At 36.3% G+C, this 27,578-nt stretch overlaps 1 protein-coding gene across 1 annotated transcript in view; it reads left to right on the forward strand.

Moving 5' to 3' along the window:
- The window catches only part of TLL1 (tolloid like 1), a 205,610-nt gene that overhangs the window by 146,539 nt on the left and 31,493 nt on the right, over positions 1–27,578 (forward strand). Inside the window, exons 11-17 of the mRNA XM_038399352.2 lie at positions 4,982–5,084; positions 6,796–6,912; positions 8,201–8,346; positions 14,379–14,574; positions 16,212–16,337; positions 20,063–20,223; positions 23,408–23,588. Coding sequence (XP_038255280.1) covers positions 4,982–5,084; positions 6,796–6,912; positions 8,201–8,346; positions 14,379–14,574; positions 16,212–16,337; positions 20,063–20,223; positions 23,408–23,588 — 1,030 coding nt within the window. The remainder of the gene's footprint in view (positions 1–4,981; positions 5,085–6,795; positions 6,913–8,200; positions 8,347–14,378; positions 14,575–16,211; positions 16,338–20,062; positions 20,224–23,407; positions 23,589–27,578) is intronic.

Genomic DNA, 27,578 nt, shown 5'->3' on the forward strand with positions numbered 1-27,578 from the left:
AGATGAAGAACAGAGAATGATTCCCTAAATATACTTTGATATGACATATAGTATTTATCAGTCTCAACTCCACCCTGAGGCTCTGAAACAATATCCATTGATTTCTGTAGCAGCTGAGAGCAGAATATACACATTTTGTGTAAGTGTTCCATGTATTAAAATCAAAGGATTCATTTCTGTCTCATTTCACTCCGTTGTACCTTACTTGAAATAAATGGGAATATTTATAGAGTAAGGTATTTAACGTGAGCAAGGGTTGGCAGAATCAGGGTCTAAGAATTAATTAACAACTCAATGCCTCAGAAACAGATATTTAGGTCCATTTCATGAAAAATCTATGGATGATGGTAGAATATCGGTCTCTTATTCCTTGCATTTCCTATGAAGGAACAATTGAGACATAATTGTGTTTGTATTTTACTTCCTTTGCTTTTAAACACTGAAATAAACGGCACAATAATGTTAAGTGTCATTTGTTTTGGGATTTTGCATGCATACTCATTTGCCCCTAAAATAAGATGTGACCTAATGATGGACTGAGAAGTCTTAATTCCAAACTTCCTGGCTTCTCGCACTCTGGTTTCTTTGGATTGAACAGTATATTGTTTCAACATAGTTTGGTGGGAGTTTTGGTGAGGTGTTACTTTTTCCCTATCTTCATTTCAGAATCCACACGGATTTATGCTAGCACAAACCGTCTATGAGGTCATTGGTGGTAGAAAATTATGAGGGATGAGGTTGCAAGTGTGGTATCGGTAACAAACACTGCCACCTGAAGGGTGAATCCCTGCTTTCTGGCTCTGAGGATTTAGTTAGCATAGGGGGCTAAACTGTATCAATGTTTTCTGGATCTGGCCCTTTGAATATGTAATATTACTCTCTATTTTTCCTCTAGCCTTTATATGGATGCTTAAATAGGACAACTAATCGTCAGTTATTACAAAAGTAATATTCAATTTAAAAAATCCTTGGAGAAATATATAGAATAGCCCTGTTTCCACAATGTATTTTGTTCTTTCTTGTCCCAGCAAGTACGAGGTGTGATATATTTTATTCTATTTGAGTCTGCAATGGCATGACTGGCTTTGCTTACGTAACCAATAATTTCTTAATTGTGCTGACAAATGTTCATTGATTGTCTTTCTCTGGAGACTTTCAGTCATTCTGTCCCCTTGAACTGTTGTTCTGCCTTGTCTCCAGCTCTCCAGATTTCTGCAGAGTTGCAAAATGGAACCTTAAATATATTCATGTTGATGTCCCCTGACTGCCCCGACCCCTATCCACCCCTCCCCGACAGGTTCCCCTGAGACTCCCACGCCCTATCCAACCCCCGCTCCCCGACCCCCGTCTCCCCCAGAACTTCTGCCCCATCCAACCGCTCCCTGTCCCCTGACTACCCCCCGGAACCCCCGACCCAACTCTCTCACTGCCGTGCGCACACCACTGCTGCCCCCTTACCAGAGTGGCAGGAGCTCGGAGCCCTGCTGCCCGCGCGGCGGCATGGATGCAGGGAAAGGGGGACAATGGGGGAGAGGCCGGAGTTAGTCTCCCCAGTCCAGAGCTCAAGGGCTGGGCAGAATGGTCCTGAGGGCCAGATGTGGCCTGTGGGCCATAGTTTGCCCACCTCTGACCTAATGGAAAGAGATTGTTAGAACTAGTTTTCCATTAAGACTATATTTACTTTTATTTTTGAAGTTCATGGAAAGGCGATTCAATATATAAAAAATAGATAGATGAAGTATGAAAAAATAAATAAAATATTACCTAAAACTTTATACCTTCCAATGCAAATAATTAATACATTTCTCTAAAAAGATGTTAAGTACTAGAATAATAAAGAAAAACGTACCACAGATTCAGGAACAATTGTGACTGATTTTAAAGTATTCAGTTCTGATCCCTAGGCTCAGGTTTTAAGCCTAACATATAATTTGATTAATATTCCATTATTACAGATCTTAGCTTCTGAAATAACTACAGTAGAACCTCAGAGTTACAAACACCAGAGTTACGAAGTGACAGGTCAGCAACAAAACTCATTTGGAACCAGAAGTACTCAATCAGCCAGCAGCAGAAAATACAGTACAGTACTGTGTTAAATGTAAACTACTAAAAAAACAAAGGGAAAGCAGCATTTTTCTTTTGCATAGTAAAGTTTCAAAGCTGTATTAAGTCATTGTTCATTTGTAAACTTGTGAAAGAACATCCATAACTTTCTGTTCAGAGTTATGGGCATTTCAGAGTTATGAACAACCTCCATTCCTGAAGTGTTTGTAACTCTGAGGTTCTACTGTATGACCCAGAATTCCTACAACTGTTAATTTGCAAGATGATGAAATAAAACCTAAATATTTAATGTTTTCCAATTTATCAAATTTATACTGAAAACATTAATTCTTTGCTTGCAGATTGAGTAATTTAATGCTAGATTCTGTCCCATATAGTAAGGGGAAAGGGACACAAAATCAAGTAAGGACTGATCGGATTTGTTGCAGTCCCTACACTTAAAGGGGTACAGGTCTGTTTTCAAGATGCTTTCCACAGAGCTTATAATATCCCTAAGTGGATAGGGAGCAGGCAGAAGCATTTTCTGTTTTCCCCCTCCATCCCAAACTGCCAGCCAGCAAAGCTGGACAGCTGCGCAAAGCACTGCTGCACTCATTAAGGGGGCATGGCAGTTCATGTTCCCTGTAACACACCAGGGAGCTCTGGGAAAGTGTTTCTGATGCTTACCCTGGTGCTCTGAACACCCCTATGCAGGGCTGTGGTAAAGACACAATCCAGCCATTAAAAGATGGCTAGATTGTGCACCAGTGCACTTAGTTTTGATTTTGTTTAATCCCATTGTTTCATTTTCTTGGGGAGGTTTATCCAGTGTTTTAAATGAGTGTCCGTCTAACTTTTTTCCCAATACTGCCTAACTTTTAAGTTGGGCTATTCAAAATAAGGAAGAAACTATTTTTTTCTTTACTTGAAACTTCTTTCCTTTTCTTGGTATTCAATTGCTCTCAGTCACTATATTTAAGATGTATATTAGTTTACCTACAATATCTAACTGTTTATCTTCTATTACAAGATCAAGGGAAAGATTGTGATTTGTGGATGAATACTGTATTGTATGTTCAAAAAGGGTCATATACAACACCTTGAAGCAATGAAAATAAACCTTTAAGTGACTATTTGGGTCCATTGTTCAGATTAAAATGTTATTTTTTTCTCATCACAGTTGGAGTAAGAAAGATTCCCTGACAGTTTTAAATGACAAATGCAGCTGGTACGTGGCTGCCATGGGAATATATTGTAGTAGTGTGAAATCTAAATTAGTGCACAAATGTTTCCTCTCTAGCAGCATATTTAAAATTTGAGTACTCAGTATTAAAGTCACATGACACATACAAAAATGGTCTGTAGCACAGGGTCTGTAATGACGTTTTCTGTTGTAGTGCAAGTATGCATCGGATCAGTCTTTTTATTGAACATTTGGTAACGTAGAGTGAGGAATTGTTTTTAAAAGACTTCTGATCTCTTAAACAAAATGCTGTTGCAAGAAAATAAAGTGTGCTGCTTTCCCCATTGTCCACTAGGCCCAATTTTACCCTTATTTACCATGTAGTGTAACTTCCACTGAAATCGTGAAGAGTTAACCATATGCAGAACTGTTTCCAGGGTTAGTTTGAATGTTCAGAACCAAACTTCCTAGATTTAAAAAAGGCAAAGAAGGAAAATGAAAGATAATGAAAGCCTATGAATTCTAAAAACTGTTTTACAGACTAAACTTGAAATGAGTGATGCTTTATCTTCTTGTTTTGCTGACCTTCTCTTAAATCTGACCTGGCTGTAAGAATCATTGTTACATGATGGTGCTCTTGCCTTTATCCCCCTTACAAAGTATGTTAATTTCAGGATACAAAAATAAGTTCCAAGTGAAACCAAAATGTATTAACTTTGACCTTAGCAATGGATTACAGTAATATGTATTTTAAAGCTCCTAATGCTTTACATGTTTACAGCCATTATTTCACAGCAATGTCACCACTACAAGAGAGATATACTTAGCTTCACATAGAATGGGACAGATTGCTAAGGCAGTGCTAGTGAGCTAGGAACCAACCTGTGGCCATTGTGAATGTGTGGCCTCAATTAACTCTATTCCAGTTGAAAAGCTACATGCTATGATAGTATCGGCTATAATAAGTCTGGAGAAAATGGGATGCTCTGATGCATTATTCTGAATACTCCTCCAGCAATGCTTGTGCCATTAACTAAAAAAATGTGTGTGTATTTATGTATGTACTCAGTTCTTTTCAGCGTGAGTCAGAGAATGCAAGTTCTGAAGTTTCATACATACACCATATATTCTGATATTGCTATACATTTATTTAGGGTTTGTTCGAAAAGTGACAGTGTATCCAATTTTTTTTAAATGGTGTTGTTTTCAACACAGGGCATGCCATCGCACTGAATGCACACCCCATATTTTTTGGAATGTAGAGCAAGTTCTCAAAGTAGTAAGGGAAAGAGAACAGTAGTGATTTTATGTTCATAAATGACATTTATACCCAGGGACATTAGAAATGACCCAAAGTCCTATTCACTGAATGGAGCACGGCTTGGGATGAAGTAACATCCAATAATGTCATGTGATGATGTTAGAACAACATTTTACTGTATTGTCACTTTCACATTTGGATTTCTTAGTAAAAACACCCTGGAACTGTTAACTAAAGTGGTCAACCTTAAGCCTGCCAGTTTACCTTACATAAAGTTACAGCAGTACCTGTAGGGTTCTCTTATACTTACTATAGGAAATAACTTGGATGCTGCCAAAGGAGTAGCTATGTAACTATCTAGGCAATTGGCGAGACTTTAAGGGTGATCACTATGACTTCGGTTTCACAGCATATTGATTGGGCGGTCTATATTCTAGTGCTAACTACAACCAAGTGAATTATATGGCATGCTATTCTCCTCTGCATTGCAGATTGTTTTAAACTTTACTACAATGGACCTGTACAAGAGCAGTCTCTGCTGGTATGACTATATTGAAGTAAGAGATGGCTACTGGAGAAAATCACCTCTGCTTGGTATGAAACTGTTTCCCCACTCCGCTCTTGTTCAATGTATAGTTTGCATGCAGAAATTGAACTCCTTGTTTGCTATTCACAATAACTTTGCAAGTCTTTGAAAAACTGCAAAATTCTGAGGAAATGTAAATAAATAAAATAAATAAAAATTCCTCCTTCAGAAAACAAACAAATACAAACAAACAAACAAAAAGGAAATAAACTTTCATCTCAGTGGAGCAAGAAGTTATTAAGCAGATGCTTGAATCTGAGCCTGACAAATGAGTATGTGTGTACTTAAAATAACTGCTCATGCAGTATTTCTGTGTTTAAAAAATGAGGTTGCTATAGATTTGATGATAGCACTTTAGTAATAATTTTTTGAGGAAGTAGTCAGTGGCGCATGCACTACCAGTGTGCGTGATTGGTAATTGACTTGCTGTGACTAGAACACCGGCTGTAAAGTTCTGCTCATCAGCTTTGTCTCTAGTTTTTCTGTTGTGGTTACGAGAGGAGAACTTCCAGTTTGAGTAATGGCCATTCAACACACCACTATCTTCTTGCAAGTCAATAATGCAGCCCCTGAGACACACTTTTCTTTAAAAAAGATAGAGGTGTAGCTGGGAAGTTGAAGATGAAACTCCATCATGCAAGAATCATGCTGGGATATGTAGGGTGTATAGCATGAACATCCTTTTTAAAGAAAAGGATGGGCATGGGTATTTATTGCTTCAGGCTGTATTTCAGTAGAATGTAGGCAAACAACAACAGAGTTGTTAAACTGGAAAAAAACTGAGATTATATATTTTTGGCCTATTTCAGGCCAGAGCTATTCGGTGGAATTTGAGAAATATATTGTATGCTACCACAAATACAGTAGTGGTATTCATGTCCATGTGATAAAGTGCAGATCCATATGATAAATTAGATATATTATGTGTCTTTGTCCTCCATACCTGCAGTCTACCTACTAATCCCATCTACTTCAAAAAGCTGTCATTTTTAAATTTTTAAAAAAAAATATATATATATATATACTGAGAAGCATTACTATTTTTTCTCCCACAAAATTGGAATTCTTCCTTGACTTTTGCTGACATTATTCCAGTATGAAGTCCAGGATGCATAATGCTCAATTCTAGATCAGTGACAGGCTTAAAGTATGATATCATTTGACTCATTGTGGTTAGAAAGAGGAACACTCTCTTGCCCCTCAATCCCTCTGAGACTTTTACATGTGGTCTCATAGTACTAAAGGAGCCTGGGAATTGTGAAAAATAGCACCAACAAAATTATAATAAAATCTCTCTATCTCTCTACAATGTATTTTAAAGCATTTTTATTGAATTTAAATTGTCATGGTTGGAAAGTATAGGGGTGGGGTCAGACAATAATTATTTAATGACAGTAGCTGTTGAGATTTAAAAAGTAAAACATTTATAACCATTAAACCTCGTCAACATCACATGTCAAAATGTACAAAGTAAATATTTTTAAATCAAACTCTGATGAGTTCTCAAGGAACATTTTTTCTTACTTTGCCTATCTGTACATATCTATTATTATCAATGGAAATATTTTTGTTGATTTGTGTGTATGGTGAAATCAGCATTTACTGATAAAAATCGAATCCTTCCAAGCCTGTTTATAAAGTTAAACCCACACATAAGTGCTTGTAGCATTTGGGCCTGAAAGATTACATAAAGTATGCTTATTCATTGCTTGTTTTTAGGCAGGTTCTGTGGTGACAAACTGCCAGAAGTACTCACATCGACTGACAGCAGAATGTGGATAGAGTTCCGCAGCAGCAGCAATTGGGTAGGAAAAGGTTTTGCAGCAGTTTATGAAGGCAAGTCACTGTGAATATTAAAGATGACTTAATCATATGGATAAAGATTAACAAGAAACACATTAATATCTTGACAAATGTGGGCATTGATAAATAGTTAAATTAACTTAATCTGAAATTAGTTTCTTACTTTTTAAGAAAACAGTTTTGTTGTTTTGGTATGGGCCATCAACTTCATAGATGTATAATTTTGAAATTGCTGATATCATCACATTACAGACGTCATCCTTTCTAATAACATTAGTAATGGTGATCATAAGTATATCATGCACATTTTTAAATTCTTAATTAAATGGTAGTTGGAAACTCTCTTAAACTTTCTCAATAGATTTTGAGATCTATTCTTTAGCACATACCTACATTTCTGCACAGAGCTTACCAAACACAGGGAAATTTCCATTTTCCTTTAGTTCAGTGTGTTGAGTCCATTTTGTTAATGACACTTTGGAAATTTAATGTGGCTATCTGTTTCTTATGGAAAGTTTCGGGAACGGGGAGTTTTGCACATTTCTTGTTTAAGAGGCAGCATTGAAGAGAAAATGTATTTAATGTTTTGTTCTATACTTTTAGTTCTATACTTCCCCACCTTCTTTCGCAAAATCTGGTTCTATTCCTGCATGTATTGTAGTTTACGTAAAGGAGAATGTTAACAGACACCTTCTTGAAAATCAGTGTAGCCCAGTTTAACACTGTTTAGTAGAAAAGAATGTGATTTAAATGGAGCCCACAGATGTTTAATATATGAGGGTAGGCCCCAATCCTGAAAACACTTATGCATTTGAGTAACCTTACTCATGTGAGTTGTGTCAGTGAACTCAAAATGTATGTGTTTCCAGGTTCAGAGCATAGTTTGTAGGTAAAAATTCATAGATGTGAGGATGAAGTTTCTGTCTCAATATTCTGTTTTACTGAGGCTAATAAACTACATATGGACATGGTTATTGATGGGAAATGTATTTTACATAACCCTAAAAGCATATAAAAAGTGATACTATTTTGTGACAATTTTAATGCCTTTTAAAGCAGTCACAAATCATAAATGTCAATGATTCTGGAGTCTTCTCCAGTGTTAAAGGTACTACATTATTAAAAACATTAAATACTCGGTGTAAACTGAAAATGTGCAGTAGTTTATACAACCAAGCTTGATTTCAGCAATTTGACCTTTTTAAAGTGTGTACATTTTTTTCTTGCATAATTTCATCACCACACAAAATATGTCAGCTCAAGAAGAGGGAAAATGTCAGTCTTGAAAATATACTTAGATTGAGTTTTATGCTTTCATCAGCAATCTGTGGAGGTGAGATCCACAAAAATGAAGGCCAGATCCAGTCTCCTAATTATCCTGATGACTACAGACCAATGAAGGAATGTGTGTGGAAAATAACAGTGTCAGAAAACTACAATGTCGGATTAACCTTTCAGGCATTTGAGGTAAAGCCATTTAACTGATTCAGCAAACCATCTAGTGGATAACTGACAGTGCCATTTAAGGAAATCCTCATTAAACCAATGAAGAAACAAAGAATACCCCCCCCACCCCAACAAAAAAAAAAAGAAAAAAAAAGTCTACTGCTGAAGTTTCCTTTCCTTGGGACCTTTCCTGTTGCAGAAATTTTCAAGAAGATTAAAGGGATTTTATGTTATCTGTGCTATTTGAATTGGAATGTTTTAAATACTGACAATAGTTTCTTTTGACAAATGCATAATCCTGTTTTGCAAGACTGCTTTAGGATTCTATTAAATAATAGAGCTGTTATTTCTTTTCTCAATCTAATTGCTACAAAAAAGGAATGCCTTCCTGGAAAGAAACCACTATTTTCTGTTTTTATTATGCAGAAACAAGTCCTGTATTTTTTAAAAAGCCAAATTCTTAAAATGGTCTCAAAGCCCATATTTTTCAAATTTAACATATCTATAGTCGATCTCTATAAACATTTTTATTGAATGGTACAGGTCAGCAAACTTGTCCCTAGCACAGGCAATTGATATTTCGTACAACCCATTATATATACTAAATGTGCTGGTTTGAAGTTCACAGCTAAGTTTAGTAATACTCATTCTGTCTACAATTTTTGTTTAAATATTTCACTAGAGTATGAATTTAGGAACCATGACTCAGATTAACAAAGGTACTTAGGTGCCTAAGACTTGCATTTAGGTGACTACATTCCAGTTTTGGTTCCACTGCAATCTACATTTCCCATGGGCTATTTTAGACGGCTCCCAGCCCATTGTGCTGGCTTTTGTGGACTGCATTCTTCGGTCCCTATCTCTCTCCATTTATTTTATAGGGAGCTTAGGTGCCTAACTCAGGTTTTGTGGATCTCAGTGGTATTCCTTTGATTTCCTATTTGCCTAAAAGTGACTCTTAGCATTGCAATGCCCAAGTCCCTTGTGCATCTGTCTCTTTCATCTCTGTTGTTCCTGGTCTTGCAACCGTTAAGTGATGTCTGACCCTTGAAAATCAATGGGAGTTCTGGCATGGAATTATCAAAAGATCAGGCCTCAGTGGCAACATTTACCATCAGTAATGACCATATATTATAAACATTAGAAAAGACTTTCAAAGGTGTTACCTGCAGTCTCGTGTCATTTTGTCAGTCCTAAATTAATGTCCCATACCACATAAGGCAGGAGCTCTTCCCCTGCCCAAGGATCATTTTGAATGCTAATTAGGCTTTCACTGTCCTGGCTCAGAGTTGAAAATTGTTTTAAATGGACAGTATTTTTAGTAATTCTGTAGTTCTTAATAATACCTTTCTGTATCAAAATTCAGAGCGTCTGTTATAATGGATCAGGATTAATTAGGACAGCTCTATGAAATCTGACGTTAAACAAGATTACTTTGTTTAAAGGACAAGGAACGCCTTTCCTGCAATAGCTATACTAACAAAAATATAGAACAGTGGTTCTGATTTTTATTACTACCTATGAGGAATCAGTTTGTCTTCTCTGAAATAGCAAAACATTAGATTATCTCTTTGCTGCATATAAATGAAACAAGCAATGTCCAACTTTAAGCTTACATTGGCACCATAGTTTACTAAGCCACTGATAACTTGGTGTCACTCCTTCTTTCAAGAACTTTTGCTTTACCTCCTCTTGTGCTGAAAACTCAAGAGATAAGTGTTTGGAAAAGATTTCAAAGAAATAGATAAAATAAAAAAAATGCAATCAATATTGGATATACTTATGACTGAGCTGTAATCCACTCCCCCCAGATGTATTAATTCATGAGTGTTAAGGGTTTATTGTAGTCAACATATGTAAAAGAAAAATTTGGAATGTTCTGTTGTTAATGACAAAAGGTATCAAATATCCTTAAATAGTTAGCAATACGATCGCAAAATGATCTCAAATATGAGTTCAAATGTGTCACTTTATTTCTATATACTTGGTGCATTGCCCAGCAAAACAGAAAAGTGATTTAAAAATCAGAAGTCCCTGTGTCCAAAAATAGTAAAGGGCAGACAGAAGTTACTTCAGTGTGTTTGTGAGAAAATTATTTGTTTGTCCTTTGAAACGTGCTTTTATGTTTCATAAATTCTGATTGCACACAATACAATGAAATAATTTTATAAATAACCTCCAGTCTATAATTAAATCCCCAGAAAAGCCAAGAACTTCAGACTTTATCACTGAGTCATCTTGTTTTGCCTACAGTGGGCAATGCAGCTTCTGCAGAGTGTAGGATTACCTGCTCTTCTTTAGCTCACTGATAGAGGAATTGTACTATGTGATGTTTAGGCTGAGCAGCATAAATATTAGCATCCTTAACTCCACTTAATCATCTCTATCTCAATCTCTCTGTGTCTCTCCAGCTGGAGATATTCTATTTTGTATAAATAATTATTCATTGGGTCAGAAGAGAGAGAGAGACTTTATAGTCCAGTGGTAGGGCACTCACTTGCAATGTGGGAGTCCCACGTTGCTAGTCCAAATCATGCAGAACAAAGATTTGGACCTGAATTTTTGACATCCAAGGTGAGAGCCTTACTACTAGGTTTTTGACTATTCTGGGACTGAAAAATAAATTCTGAGAAACTGTCTGACAGTAAACATTTTGAAAATAAGAATCTAGACTGCTCTGCCAGTCGTGTTACCTCCAGATGGGGAAGGAAAGTTGGAGTTCTGTGCATCCCTAAATGTGAGAGAGGTGAATTGGACTTGAGCTGTGGCTCATAAAGATGAGGCCTGCTTGTCTCACCAGACCATTAGATCTGGTAAGAACCCTTCTCTAAGTCATCTTGTGAGACACTATTTGGGCATGAAAGGAAGAGATAATATAGAATAGGTTGGTTTGGGAGGATGGGTCAGTGTCCTGCCAAGTTCCCACCTATCGTAACCTCTTTTGGACCATATCCAACCACTTTCTCTGGGTCCCTATGGCCACTTCAAGCAATCTCACCCTAACCTGGAGACCCCATTCTGGCCACTGCCTCCATCGAGGGGGTTTCTCTGGCTTTCCTTCATCCTCGTTCTATCATGCTGCCCTGACTTTCTTCAGGAGCCTTCAGCTGCTGATGCTACCAACACAGCTACATTTTTTTGCTGTAAAAATTAAAATATGTTTTATTTATTTACTAACAATTTGCATGTTTTTCACCCACGTGTAATCTGAAAGAATGACATCTGAACCCTCCAATAAACAAGGTTTATGGGCCCAATCTGAACTCAGTGGGAGTCATTCCATTACTTTAAATAGGTGTTGGATCTAACTCTATACTGGGAAGCATAGCAGACTTTTTTTTGTAGTTTAGCATAGCAGGTCTTTGCACAGCAGCGCTGCCAGATAATATAACACCATAATGTCCTAAAATATGAGACTCAGATAAGGAAAACACAATTCAAATCAGTTCTTTTTATTTGTTGCCAAAGGGTTTTAAAGTTACTTATTGCTTGTCCAAAAACAGTATATTTATCTTCTGATTTATATTTCAGGTTAATCTCTGAAGATTATTAGTATTGGAGCCACTTGCAGTGGTATTGAACTAAAAATAAATTAGTCAAATGATCACCTTACTTGAATGTTTGGTGTAAATCAATAACACTTTATAAGTTGGTTGATTTTTATGATCTTAGATGTTTAGCAACTTACCACTGCCCAAAATAGATTTTTATCTTTCTTCCTCTGCCAAAAATGAAAGGTGATGCTCCGAAAGGAAATTCTTGTGTTTAACTTCAATGAGAGTTGGGCACATGTAATTTAGACCTGAATTTGGCCTATAAAAATATTTTCCAAACTCCCCTATAGAGTGGCATAATGTTCTTCTATCATAGAAAAAAAAATTGAATTTTTGAATGACCTTATGTTCCTGTAAAAATGAACTGTGGACAAAAAATAGTACAGTTAGACCCTTTATTGATTGTAATGGGCTTTGAAACAGGCCAATAGTCCCTACGTCTGAATGCAATAGATTTTTACTCTATTACTGTTAATACAATAATGCTAACATAATTGCATATTATAATTGTTAACATTAAAATATTCTCAATTTAATAACTAACAAAAAATTGGAAAGTGAAATATATTTAAAATTTACCCTCTAAACCTCTGAAAAACTGGTACTCAGATAGACACATGCATGACCACAACATTAGTTGTGCACTTGAAACTTCTATTGAAGTCAGTACAGCGATAATTGTGCCCCAGGTTGTTATGCTATTTCTTACTCACCATCCTAATTCTTGTTCTGATGCTACTCATGATCAAAATGCTTAGCTGGATCTTGTAATTAATTAAGGCCCTGAGCTTGGAAACACAAAAGCCTCTGTAGCATTACTCATGTGAGTAATTCCACTCATTTCTATGGGACTGCTTGCACTGGGAAAGTTACATTATGTTTAAGTGTATGCAGTATTGGAGCCTTAGATAAGAAAATGGACAAGTTTTGTACAAGAGGGACAATTTTTTTTCTTTACAAAAAATGAAATAAAACTGAGCATAAAAGAATCAGAAATCCTAATGTAGTAAGCAAAAGCTTCTTAGTTCTGCTCATAATACAAAGTAGGTATAGTATTTTAGCAACCAAATGAATGAACAGCAAAACTGTCATAGAATATATTAATAGGTTTAATTCCATATTACAAAAAGTTCCATTTGAGGATGAGATTTAGTTTGCTTGTATTTTTTTAAAAGGGTGGTTCTGTTAACAGATTTGATTTCAGCCTTCTCCTTATCTAAGAAATTTCCTTTTAAAACAGAAATCCTGCCATCTATTTGTATAACAGGTTTTCTTAGAGATATAATTTTATTCTCCTGGTTTTAGTTAATTTATTTATAGACAGGATTCCATGTATTCCATAATTCTAAAACCATGGGGTAATCTAAGGTAAAGCAGCCGTCAGCATTCTGGTTGCATTAGGGGGAAGATTGTCTCTCTTTCTCTCTCTTTGGGAGTCTATCTGAGATCTAATAACTGCAGTTCCTGAGATATAAGATCGTAAGGTTCATCTCCAGGTCCTGCTGATGCTTTACCTTCTGCTGCAACTCACACTCTGACTGGTGCTCCGCACACTATTAGGTAGGGAATGTGAAGCATTCTAACCTAAGACCTACACAAAATAGTCTCTATGCTCTGAGGTCTTCTGGCAGGATGTGTGGATGAGATGCTTTACCCACGTATTTCTAGTCCAGCTAGGATTCTCCTGTTATATGGCAAAGGTTCAGTCAGCTGCCTGGAATAGTCCAGAGATGTCACCTGGAATCAGGAGTCTCCCAAGTGAAACAGGAAACTTAACAGCTTCAGAGATGTAATGATGACATTTTAAGTGCCATTACTATTAATTATTTCACTGCTCACCCTTTTAGCAGCAAATGTGGTAATTCCAGTCTGCCTCCCACACCCTCTAGGTTCCTAAAACTCTATTCACTGCTAGTACGTCTAGCTTCCCACATCAAACTCTATACTGTAGTTATGCAGGGTGAATGCAGTAATGCAGAACTTTGTACCACAGTGAAAATGAAGAGACAGCATAAAATAAATTGAATTTAACATCAAATTAAATAACACAAAAATAATACTTTCCTGATTATTATTCATTTTTATATTCAGTTCAATAAAATTTAAACTTCTTTATTTGTCAAAAACTGACACTGAATCACTAGTCTTCTGCACTAGATTGTGCAGAAACCAGGTCTTTCATAGAGTTTAGTTCAAGTTTACTGTGGAGTACATGGGGCCTTGTTTTGTAGCTATTTAGACAGAATTTTTTTTTGCAATTAAGCTATTGTATCTTTTCAACATCTCAACAGATTTTGCTTCTGCTCATGAAAGTGAGTGTAGTAACACGCAGACCTATAAAGAACCTTTCTTTTTTCTCCCATCAGTTGTTATACTCTTTTTGACAATAGGTATGGCCTTCCAAAGGAAAGATCATTTTCTATTCCATTTAACACAAAGGAATTTTATTTAGCTATGTGTTAGTTCATGGTTAAACAGAGCACTGTTGTATATTTACAGATCGAAAGACATGACAACTGTGCCTATGACTACTTAGAAGTCCGAGATGGAACCAGTGAAAACAGTAATTTGATTGGCCATTTCTGTGGCTATGATAAGCCAGAAGATATTAGATCTACCTCTAATACCCTGTGGATGAAGTTTGTTTCTGATGGAACAGTTAACAAAGCAGGGTTTGCTGCTAACTTTTTTAAAGGTATGTATTATATGGGGATTGACTCTCATATAGTATTGAAATATAGAAGAATTACAATGTTTGTCTGCTCTGTTACAAAGAACATTAAGGATGTAATATTGATAGAATAAAAATTAATATTATTTTAGTTTCTGTTCTGATTAGAGTCGAGGGGCCTGATTTTCCACTACCTTTTACTACCTCTTTCTTATTCAGTCATCAGTACCTAGGCAAACTGGGTGTAAAATGTTCACCAATCAAAATGGCAGTGTTTTTACACTCATTTTGCACACATGTAAATGACTACTCAAGGCACAAGGGGGTGAAAAATCAAACCCGGTCTGTCTTTCTAATTTCTTCAATTAGAATTGAATTCAATTATTGGTTGCATTTTGATAGAGATGTAATCACTCCTGTTAAACATGTTTAGAGGAATATTATGTTGGCAGGTCTATAAAAATAATGGAAAGTATAAAATTCTAATAGGAATGGTATTGTCTGAGAGGTTCATTATTATGAACTGTTGTACTTTCTCTTAAATAGAAAATATATCATTCTTTCTAATCGCTTAAGGCTACATTGTCACTTTATTATCCACCACCAGCAAGGGCAAGGGTATACTGGAGTTGCCCCGGACAGAGCTCAGGAAGTGTATTTTGACTTTGAGAGTCACAATTTGCCTTTCATTCTCCTTATTTGTCCAGGGAGGAAATAAACTGTAGTGGGGCTAGTCCCTGGTGTAGTATTGTCACTTGCCATGCCAGTACTTTCACAGTCACTACATTAATGTGGTGGGAGCATGGAGCCAAGGCTTCATCCAGTCCTCCCTGTATTTATTAATATTATAATAATGATGATGCTGATGCCTGTGTGCACAGGGTGTGGATGTAGAAGCTGTGTGGACATGGATTCCCCTCTGGAACCCATGGTACAGGTAACCTACTCCCCCTTATTCCCTTGCCCAGCCACAAAGGACTAGTGATGATCTGCCCTTACCATCAGTTTTTACTCTGTACAGATATGGGGGAGGAGAAGATAGTTGTCGGTGTTTCAAATGAGAATATTCTTCATATTTGCCACTGTGCAAGGAAATGCTATATACTACATCTCAGGCATATTTGAGCATGAATATTATGAGCATGTGTCACGGCTAGCAAAGATAATGCCGTATTCCATTTTTTCTGATGCATCTTGTTTCCTTTAATATCAGTAGAATGAAAACTGGGATTTGAGGATTCTGATAATCTGGGTTTTGAATATGAATTCAGGATAACATACAAATTCATTCTGTTGGAGATAAAAGTGCCCTTCAAGTGACCCTGCTGAGGATTTCCAATCATTCTCTCAGTACTTTCCACAACCTTTAGATTGCTGCTGCCTAAATCATTGTATGCTGGCCACAAAGTGCTTATAAATTAGGTCTGTAGCTGTCAGTTGCTATTGTAGTGAAAAAAAAAGAACATAACGTTTTATTGACCCAGTTTCAGGTCTTTACGATTTTAAAAATGCTCCAGTCAGTAGAGATGATGTGCTATACAGACAAATTCAATGGCATGCACACCACTTGCTGCAGATAATATCAATCTGTTCAACAGTTAGAGATGAGGAAGATAGAGACTTTTAGTTAATGCCTTTTCCATTCTTTTATGTCTTCATAGAGGAAGATGAATGTGCCAAACCTGACAAGGGGGGCTGTGAACAGCGGTGCGTGAATACCTTGGGCAGTTATCAGTGTGCTTGTGATCCTGGCTATGAACTTGGGCCTGACAAAAAGAGTTGTGAAGGTACAGTATGCTGCTAATTTAAAGAAGTCCTAAAATTATAAGGTATGTCATTTTATAAAGCCATGTTTTGTGTACGAAAGCTTATGCATTAGTGAGTATATGTATTGGCATATAGCTTGAAAAATATCCTCCACTGTACAATGTCTGTCTATAATAGTCTTTATTCATTTTGGTATTAATTACTAATTTATCCTGTTCAAGTTTTATTGTTAGTCAACTGGAAAATTATATACAGTAGAATCTTGTTAATTCACACTTCACTGATCCATACACTACATAATTTGCCTTCAGAAAAGAGCATTTTCTCTGTGTGTATTAGGAAGGATTTAACAGCATAGCAACACAGTGAGATCTCATATTTCAAAGACTTCATTATTCTTATAAAATTATCTGACATAAATTTACTACATACATAAATATACATCGCTACAATGTATTGTAATTAAAAATAAGCTTCACTTGTTAAATGAATGAAATACTGGTTTGTGATATGTTATCCTTGCTTTTATAACTACATTTGTTCACTTGCTCTCTCATTTGCCAAAATTTAATGTTTGCAATGGGTTTCTACTGTTATTTTAAAGTGTCCTTTTACTTATCATTTCATTTAAAAAAGTCATATTTGAAATATAATCGGATATCAAAGCTTTTTATTAAAAACAAAGAAACTAGATTTAATAATCATTTGAAGAAATCAAAAAGGCCCTTACATGGAAGATATTGCAAAACTAGGATTGGATTAAGATATCTCATTGCCCATAACACTGAATATATGCTTACTAAATGAAGCTCAGTACTACGGTCATTAAAATAGAGATAATCATATGCTAATTCACAAATACCAGTAAATTCAGACATGAGACATTTTAAACCATCCTTATTTTATCTATTTTGCCTAAGTATTGTAAGCGGTATGAGAACATTGCCCAGTGGCGTGGTTCTGTTTAGATATAGTTAGTAGGTATTATCTCTGAATTCTACGATATGTGGGATTAAACCAGAATTATGACAGTAACATTCATTATGTATTTTATATTTAGTTTCCTTGAGCTTTATGTTAAAGATAGTATTAGAAATGCATGAGACATTCTCAGTATGCATAGCTCATTGACATGACGAGTACTACGGCTCATAAGATGTCATCATGGTTTTTTGTTTCAAATTCCTCAACATACACATGAAAAATACCCTATATTCCAAATACTCATCATGACATGGGATGTCTGGTTCCAGGATCCAGCATGGAGATGCAGGGCTTGTCTGCTGACTCATACTGGAAGCCAGAATAGGTGTATCCCAATCCAATTGTAAAAAAAAAGTTGTTGTTTTTTTTGTCTGGATGCCTATCTCAATCAGTAAAGACTAGGGAAGAGAGGAGGGTCTTGCAGGCAACCCCCTAAAACAGACAGTTCAGGAGAAACTACATCTCAGTGCTCCCGTACAGAGCCAAGAGCAGCTCTGATGAGAGCTGCTGTCCTTTCTGTGATGTACTTGCTCAACAACTTCCCCTCTGACTATATTTCAGAGAAGGTAGGAGACTAACTCTGGTTACTCCATTGCCTCCTTCCTGACACAGCCAAGCAGGGTAATCCAGGAGAGGGAAAAGAAAGGAGAACTTGAGGATGAACAGCCACTTACAGCTCCCTCATTCTTGTTAGAGCAGCTTAGGGATCTGTATCACTTGTGCCAACTGGCCATGATCCCCAAGGCTCTGTAAACCAGATGGAAATAACCATAGTGCAGTCTGTTCCAGCCAACATCCAGCTTTCAAATCACCTTCTGCACCATTAGGAGCTGATATGCTGGTTCTATACCCCCATGCTGGGTTGTGGGGTGGGGGTACATATAGGTGATTTCAGGTCCCTTAGCAATGCCTGAGTTTCACAAATGGAGTGAAGCAGGGTAAAGAATCTGCCTCCAAAATATTGCCTGTGCCCTTTGACTTGACTTTTTTGAAATAGGAGTTTGGCCCTCAGGCTGAACATTTAGTAACTCCTTGCTATTTGTGGTGTATCTTTGGTCATATGGTAAAGTTCTGCAGCCTGGTTGGGTGATTGATTTTTTTTAACAGGAGAATAATGAATGACTAATGAGATTAGCAGAAATTCTTCTGAAAAAAGGTGAAGCAATGAAACTTCCTGTACTAACTATATTGCCATGAATGAGAGAGTGTAGAACAGAATTTGGATAATTTATTCCCAAATATATTCTGAATTTTTCACCATATTATTTGGACAGCTGCATTTTTAACAAAAGTAACCTTTGTACATGAGTAATACCTGGGCACCATAGAATCATAGATTAGGGTTGGAAGAGACCTCAGGAGGTCATCTATTCCAACCCCATGCTCACAGCAGGACCAACCCCAACTAAATCATCCCAGCCAGGGCTTTGTCAAGCCTGACCTTAAAAACCTCTAAGGATGGAGATTCCACCACTTCCCTAGCATTCCAGTGCCTTACCACCCTCCTAGCTAAATAGTTTTTCCTAATATCCAACTTAGTCTTCCCCCACTGCAACTTGAGACCATTGCTCCTTGTTCTGTCATCTGCCACCACTGAGAACAGCCTAGCTCCATCCTCTTTGGAAGCCCCCTTCAGGTAATTGAAGGCTGCTATCAAATCACCCCTCACTCTTCTTTTCTTCAGACTAAATAAGCCCAGTTTCCTCAGTCTCTCCTCATAAATCCCCCTAATCGTTGTTGCCCCATCCCCCTAATCATTGTTGCCCTCTGCTGAACTCTCTCCAATTTGTCCTCATACTTTCTATAGCAAGGGGCCCAAAACTCCATGCGATACTCCAGATGTGGCCATACCATTGCTGAATAGAGGGGAATAATCACTTTCTTTGATCTGCTGGCATTACTCCTACTTTAACACATCCCAATATGCCATTAGCATTCTTGGCAACAAGGATACACTGTTGACTCACATCTAGCTTCTCGTCCACTGTAATTCCCAGGTTCTTTTGTGCAGAAAAAACTTAGCCAGTTGGTCCCCAGCCTGTAGCAGTGCTTGGGATTCTTCCGTCCGAAGTGCAGGACTCTGCACCTGTCCTTGTTGAACCTCATCAGATTTCTTTTGGCCCAATCCTCCAATTTGTCTAGGTCACTCTGGACCCTATCCCTACCCTCCAGTGTATCTACCTCTCCCCCCAGCTTAGTGTCATCTGCGAACATCCTGAGGGTACAATCCATCCCATCATTCAGATCATTAATATCATGGGGGAAGAGACCCTTTGGTAAGGAGAAGGCACATTTATAGAACGTATGCTGAAAGGACAGCTGAAATCTTTCACCCTTACAGATTCTGCATCAGGGATAAAATGTGTTCAGGAGAAGGGGTGAGGGAAGCAGAGAGTGATGCATCCCATGGAGCCTGGGAAATACAGATGAAGAGACAGGAGCTGGGAGGATTGTGGGGGTGTATGGAACTGGGTGAGAGAAAAAAGGGTGAATGTGATAAAGTGTTGTGAAGGGTTTCAATGCACTCAAATGTCTTAAATTAGATTGTAAGATTTTGAAGTCAAGGATTATTCTTTCTTTGTGTTCGTATCATAGTACAATGGAGCCCTGATCGTGATTGGTATTTCTGGGTGCTACTGTAATACAAATAACATCTGAGAGGGCTGAATCTCTTACTTAATATGTTTCTGTTAATAACAAAATGTGGTTTCAGGGGAGTCTGCAAATAAGTGAGGCTCTTCCTTTTCATTTTACATTACAGCGGCTTGCGGGGGACTTCTGACAAAGCTAAATGGGACTATAACCACACCAGGATGGCCCAAAGAATATCCTCCAAACAAAAACTGTGTGTGGCAGGTGGTTGCTCCCACTCAATACAGAATTTCAATGAAGTTTGAGTTTTTTGAATTAGAAGGGAATGAAGTAAGTAACCATGAACTGAGAATTATACAAACTAGTCAACCGTTGCAGGATTATTCAAAAATAGCAATTGTCTCCTACAACACCACTGCTTCAAATACTGGCAATTTCCATGGAACTTCTTGTTTTCATTGACTTTGAGTTTGGGACTGTCTCTGGAGTCTTTCAAAACATATATAGCATGGCTTGCTCTCTTTTAAAGGTATGAGTACCATAATGTATATGTATTAAAAGAAATGCCTTTGCTGAGCTTCAGCTGAGTTTTTTGTAAACAAACTAAAACAAAACAAATGGGTGAGCCATTAATTGGAAAGAATTCAAGACGACAAAAATCTGGAGGAACTGAATTATGTGTAGAGAGTAAAAGTATTGAGTATATATAACTTGGTTAAATGAGAAGTAATGGAGCATTATAGCCTTCTATAACCATTTCAAGGTGAGAATCCTAAGAAAGGAAAGTAATTTTTAGAGTAGAACAGGAAGTATAATAACGAGCAATGGAATGAAATAAGTAAAGAAAAAGCATGTAGACTGAATATCAAAATAAACTTCCTACTTGGATTATGGAATGAACTCTATGATTTTTTGTTTTTATTTTTTAAGTTCCTTGGCTTCAGATAGTTAATTATACAGCATCTCAGTCTTAGGTAGTCTAGTTTACAGACATAAAGAAAAGGAGTACTTGTGGCACCTTAGAGACTAACAAATTTATTTGAGCATAAGCTTTCGTGAGCTACAGCTCACTTCATCGGATGCATTTCTCTATGAAATAAAGCAATGTCATTATTAGAAGAAAAATAAATGAAGGAAACTTTTTTCCTCACGAAAGCTTATGCTCAAATAAATTTGTTAGTCTCTAAGGTGCCACAAGTACTCCTTTTCTTTTTGCGAATACAGACTAACACGGCTGCTACTCTGAAACTTTACAGACATAGAATCATTGAAATGTAGGACTGGAAGGGACCTCAATAGGTTATCTAGTCTGCACTGAGGTAGGACTAGTTATTGTCTAGATCATCTCTAAATGGTCTTGATAATACCCATAGAACATGGCATTTGTCTAATCTGTTTTTAAAACCCTTTGACGATGGAGATTCCACAGTCTCTCTATGTAATTTGTTTGAGTGCTTAACTACTCTGACAGGAAGTTTTTCCTAATGTCCATCCTAACCCTCCCTTGCTGCAATTTAAGCCCATTATTTCTCATCTGGTCCTCCGTGGATAAGGAGAAAAAATTATCTTCCTCCATTTTAAAACAACCTTCTACTTACTTGAAGACTTTTATCATGTCCACCCCACATTAATAACTAAAACCTCACAAATCTCTATGAAATAAAGCAATGTCATTATTAGAAGAAAAATAAATGAAGGAAACTTTTTTCCTCAAAAACTTTTTTGTTTTCTAGCCAGCTCTAATTTTTGTCTCCATTTTGCAGATGGGGAAACTGAGTCAGTTGTCCAAGGTCACACAGGATATATGACTGGCAGATTGTGGGGAAAAATTGTTGATCTAACTCTCAGCTCTGTGTTTTGATCATAAGCCCATTCTCCTCTCTTGTGTTGATAAAAATAGATGTTAGATAGTATTAACAGAAGTTGTGAATTTCAATACTTTTGTTATCCAGAAGAAACTGTTATAGTATATCAGGCCACTAATACATTTTATATAGTGTCTAAAAATACAGACATAAAATAGGTACTAAAAGTCCACATGTTAGAAATGATTTAAATACTTATTTATTATGAGACTTAGTTAATTATGAAATTGTTTTTGCTGAATAAATAATTTTAAATTAGCTGGATATATTTGTATACATCTTTGCTAATCAATACAATTTTAATATACTTGTACTTCTATTAAAGTTTTATATACTGCCATATCATGGAAATTATATCACTAAGCCTACATTCAAATAATATTACATGTCTAATTTCAACCCACAAAAGCATTAAAATTCACCTTAAGGCATGCTGATAGGCTTAGCATGTGAAAATCCCAGATATCAAGATCAGAATTTAACACAGGTGAGTTAAAGTAGATGTCCAGTTGTAACTCAGTATTTCCTTGTGCCTGTTATATTAAACAAGACTCTTAATATTATTTAAGTGGAGTTATTATGAATTAGCTGCATTCCACAGCGGTAACATGTGAAAGTGATTCCAGTAGTTATAAGCACTTTAAACCTTTCCCTCCATTATGGCAAAACATTGGAAATCATTTTTATAGTCCATAAAAAGATAGCAACAAAAGCCAAAATAATCTTTTTGTGTAGTTTAAAAAAATAAAGATTGTGATTTATAAAACTCGTGCTTTCATTTCATGCACAAGCTAAGCCTTGTATGAATCCCCCAGCCACTGTTTTCTCTTAAACTATTAATTGCATACAACTGGAACATTTTTGATTAAATGGTTGATAGTTGAGCCTAAGAAGCTTAGAAGTTTTTGGGGTGGAAGGTTTTATATAGACATGGGATTATGCACTGAAAGTATTATCCTGGGTTGTAGGCCTTGCATAAGGGGTGATTTTTTTAAACCTCCTAATGAAAATGACACAAATTAGTCCTCTAATTTATATCAGTGCCACTGTTGAGAAGGAAGTGACACTATTAACAGTGCAGATTTATACTTTCATAAGAAAATAATGTGGTCTTAAATTTAGAATGGGAAAGACTTGGCTTGCAGAATTTCTGTATTCAAGGTAATATATTTTAGGTTATAGGGTGTTAAAAACAAGCCCCAAAACATACATAACCCATAAATTTATGATTTATGTTATATGGTTTATGTTTATATATATGGTTATGATTCAGAGATGGCTTTAGTCTTCAAAGTGAATATTGTCTAATGTCTTCAGAGTTTTTCCTTTTTAATTTAAATGGCTGAGCTATTAAACACTTTAAAATGTAGAAAATGTAGATACTACATATTCATGCTTGAACTTTGTCTTAAAACATATCATTTAAGAACTTAAATATGTTGTTGGGTTTAAAATTATATTAAAACAAAATCAACAAACATTTATAAAGGAGTATCAGAAAAGATGCAAAAATATTAAATATTGAAAAGTCAATAAAATATTAACTTTGTAACATAAATCAACAGAAGATATTACATTTTAAGTGTAGAGGCATTTATATGGAATTTTTATCTATTTTTGGCTAATACAAAAATCTTTCACTTTCCTAGGTTTGCAAATATGATTACGTGGAGCTTCGTAGTGGCCTTTCTTCTGATTCCAAACTGCATGGTAAATTTTGTGGTACAGAAGTGCCTGAAGTTATCACATCACAATATAACAATATGAGAATTGAGTTCAGATCTGACAACACAGTCTCAAAGAAAGGCTTCAAGGCTCACTTCTTTTCAGGTATTAAAAATCACTCCTGTACTATGGATACTTCTGAGTATAGAATGTCTAGATGCAGTGAATCTTTTTCACAGGTTGTGTTCTTCATTGCACAGGTGATGAATGTGAAAGGCCTCTCTCCTTTTGATTACAGTTTTAATTTTTGGTTCAATTTAATAAGTTAATAAAATATAACAATAGTTATCTTGAATTGAAATATATGTATATTGTGGGAAATCTGTGAAATAGGAGGGGGTTTTTCCCTAACAATCCATATTCTACAGATATACACAGGCTGGTAGGTAAAAGATAAGGGAAACCTCACAGTGTGCCCAAAATTTACCGTAACAGACTTCTGTTACTCCAGTTTCTTTCTTTCTCTCTTTGTTTACATTCCCAGTCATAATGTAATGTAAATAATATGTTACAAAATATAGGTACATTTGTGTTTTGCTTTCGCTATCTCTTTTTCTTATTAAATTGCATTATTTATGACTTGTGTCTTGCTAGGTATATGTTAAATACTGTAGACTCTTTCTTGCCTGATTTTGAATGTTTTAAAAGTTTGTGGAAGAACAGGCCCTGATTCTGCATACATCTAGGAACACGTTTATCTTTAAGTACATTGGTAGCTTCCATGTGGCAAATCAGAATTGATATAAATTGTCATAGTTCCATTGACTTCTATGGAGCTATGACATTTTACACCAGCTGAGGATGTGCATAGTTGACTTTAATGGGACTATTCATATGAGTAAAGCATGTACATGAATGTTTTGAGGATCACAACCCTAGTAATCACCCACTTAGGACCTGTTATAACCATGTTTCCATGTGAAAGGATACATTCTGTTAATAGTACTAGAATTCTTCTTGTGCAATCTTGTGTAATTAAAAATATCAGTTACTATACCTAGGAGTTGAATTTTACCCTCTCATTTTCTGATAAGAATTTAAAGTTCTTGAGAACTAGAAATATACTTAAGTTTAGTATGTAACAAATGTTTTACTAGCTTTCTTAATTATTGTGCTTTTGGCTAAATGTTATATTGTAAAAGCCTAAGTAAATGCAGTTTCTGCTCTGGATAGTTTCAGTAACTGACGCATGCATGATACATTTTGTAGCAAAGTTAAACAGCATGGTCCAGCATATTATGTACGTGATGTTGCTTAGATCTTTTACAAAGTGGAAAAAATATCTGTCAGAAGCTGTAATGTATGTAGACAAGAAGTTTAAAGTTTAGCAGCCCCGAAAGAAAGTCTGATGTTTTCTTTTATGGCTTCTCAGATGGTTTATTCTAGCAGTTAGGAAAGAGCAAAGTAAATGATATTTCCCATACATCAGACAAAGATATTAACACGTTTTCCCTCCTGAAACCTTTAAACAAATTGTATTTGCTGATAATCACATTTCTGCAGGCAGAGACATTGAGATCAGTTTCTGGTTTATGTAAATGACATTTTTAAGGTCACAGAAGGTTACTTTTCCTTGTAAAATGCCATTTTAGATTATTGTCATAAAGCTTTAAAGGTTAACTATGTATTTGTACCTAAATATCTATGCACATGAAACGTATGGGTCCCATCCGGCGAACCCTTGAGTGAATGGTCCTTATTTACATGCTTAAGGGTTACCCATTAAAGGCAGTGTGTATTATCCTGTAAATAAGGGCTAGTGGCTAGCATGATCTAGTTCTACATTTTCAGATCACTGTTAGTATACAGTATACATATTTCTGAGTTAACCCCTATTATTTTGATACCTTTATAGTGGTGCTATATAGCAAAAATAGCCCTGGTATTCACTGTAATCTGCTTATTAGCTGTAGCCCAAAAGTTGTGGATGATGAACATATTGAATACAGAGTTGGTTTAACAAGTAATCTCTTTCTGCATTTTAAGTGTTGATGAATTGTTTAAAGAATGTTAACCCTATTCGTAGTCATAGTTTGTACTAAAAAGAACTCAGAACTACTGTGTGTGTTGGGGAGGGACCAGTGTTGTTGTTCATGGGGTTCAAAGGATGGATTTGTCAACTTCTGTGACAATTTATTTATTTATTATTTTTCTTTGGTCTCTGTTTTGAAAACTAACTTAGTTCACAAACCAATTTTCCTGGTAATTTAAAATCACAATTTTTTTAAAGGGCTAAATTTATCTCTGGATTAAATTCACTAAAGTCAGGGAATTCATACTAGGGATGAACCTGAACCAAAATGTTTTTCTGGTTAAAGGGAAACCTGTTTTGCATAGTGGGGATAGAAAACTCTCTCTTTCTCTGACCCTTCAAAAGAACTGGATGGCCCACATGGGTATTCCATATTCGCTCTATAGTGTGCGTTTATTCTTCATTGGAATTCTTTTCCATTCTGCTCTCTGCTCATTTTTCACAGTCTGTCTGTATTTACTTTTCATCCTGTTTCCCATTCTGTTCCATTTTCACCATCCTTTTTCATTTAGTTGTTTTCTTCTATGTGACTTGCTTTTATTCCTTTTATCACAGAACACCCACCTCCTAATCTCTTAGTCTAAGTCAAACTTTTGAATCCAAGATGCTCAAATGAGTTTGAAAGTAGATAAAAGAAGCTTGTTTTTTTCTTTATCAGCACACTAGCAGTTAGTCACCCTGTTCTCTCATTACTGCTAAAAAAAAGGAGTAAGATTTAGAAATTCGTCATTGTTCTGGGCCACGGTGCTCAAAGCACCACAGGTCCAGCAGGAGTACTCTGAGAAAAATGAGGCTTACACACAGCTGTGAGTTATTGGCTTTACTGAAGGTTACTGACCCACCCGCAATGGGAACTCCAAGCGTTGCAGTCACGAAAGCGGGGAACCCAGCACACCGGAGCCCTGCCTGGGACAGAGTCCAGTGGAGGGGCAGACAGTCAGCATTAATAAGCACTACACAAAAGCAGCTCATGAATATAGGATTAGGTATTTCCCAAAGAGGGGGGCTTTCCGCTACTTGGTGAAGAGCCATGCAAAGCAGCTATGTCCTTCAATAACTATCTATATCACACAATAACAAAGCAGCTGTGTCCTTCGGCTCGAGAAAGCAGAAATTCCCTAGCTAGGCCGTAACAAAGTCTTCCACAGTCCCTTAAAATCATTATAGACAACATGTGCTCCTGATCCAGGCATTGAGGGCAGTATATGTATTGAAATCTTCAGCACATATATTTTGACTTCTGAAAGTTGACATTAGATCATCATTTGGCCTGACCCTATGTTCTTCATTAATTCCTCATTTAATTATGCCTTATGAAAAATACAAGACTATCTTTAGCAAAGTTTACAATTAAACAATGTATAGATTAGAGAATTTAGGTGTGTATTTATTATTATTTTTCAGTTTAAAAGTTGTATTGGAAGGCCTTTAAGCATTGCACTAAAATCATAATAGAATCAATATAACCTCTTAAAAACTTCACCATTCTAATTATACAGCCAGTCATCATCACAAAAATCTAAAAAAGGGCAAACCCAATATCTATATGGCAATCCACCCACCAGCAAAAGGTACATACAATGCTAAGCAAGAGTATAATAGATTAACAAATTGGGGGCGAGAGCCAAGACATTTAAAAAAGAAAAAGGGTACCATCCTATATAACATTCTTACAGACATCCAAGGGATTATTTTGGGACTCCTTTGCGAGGGAATTCCACAACCAAGATACAGTACCGAAAGTAAAATCCCTGCAAGCTACGTGGAAACTTTTTAAAGACACCATATAGAGGCTCTACTTAAATGTATACCCCAATTTCAAAAACATACTAAGAGAACCAAAAAACAGCCACTGTGGTTAAACAACAAAGTAAAAGAAGCAGTGAGAGGTAAAAAGGCATCCTTTAAAAAGTGGAAGATAAATCCTAATGAGGAAAATGGAAAAGAGCATAAACTCTGGCAAATTAAGTGTAAAAATATAATTAGAAAGACCAAAAAAGAATTTGAAGAACAGCTAGCCAAAGACGGTGCAGCTGCAGTTAAAAAAGCAAACTGAATGTTGG

Source organism: Dermochelys coriacea, chromosome 4 (genome assembly GCF_009764565.3).
Source record: "Dermochelys coriacea isolate rDerCor1 chromosome 4, rDerCor1.pri.v4, whole genome shotgun sequence".
NCBI classification, from domain to species: domain Eukaryota; kingdom Metazoa; phylum Chordata; order Testudines; family Dermochelyidae; genus Dermochelys; species Dermochelys coriacea.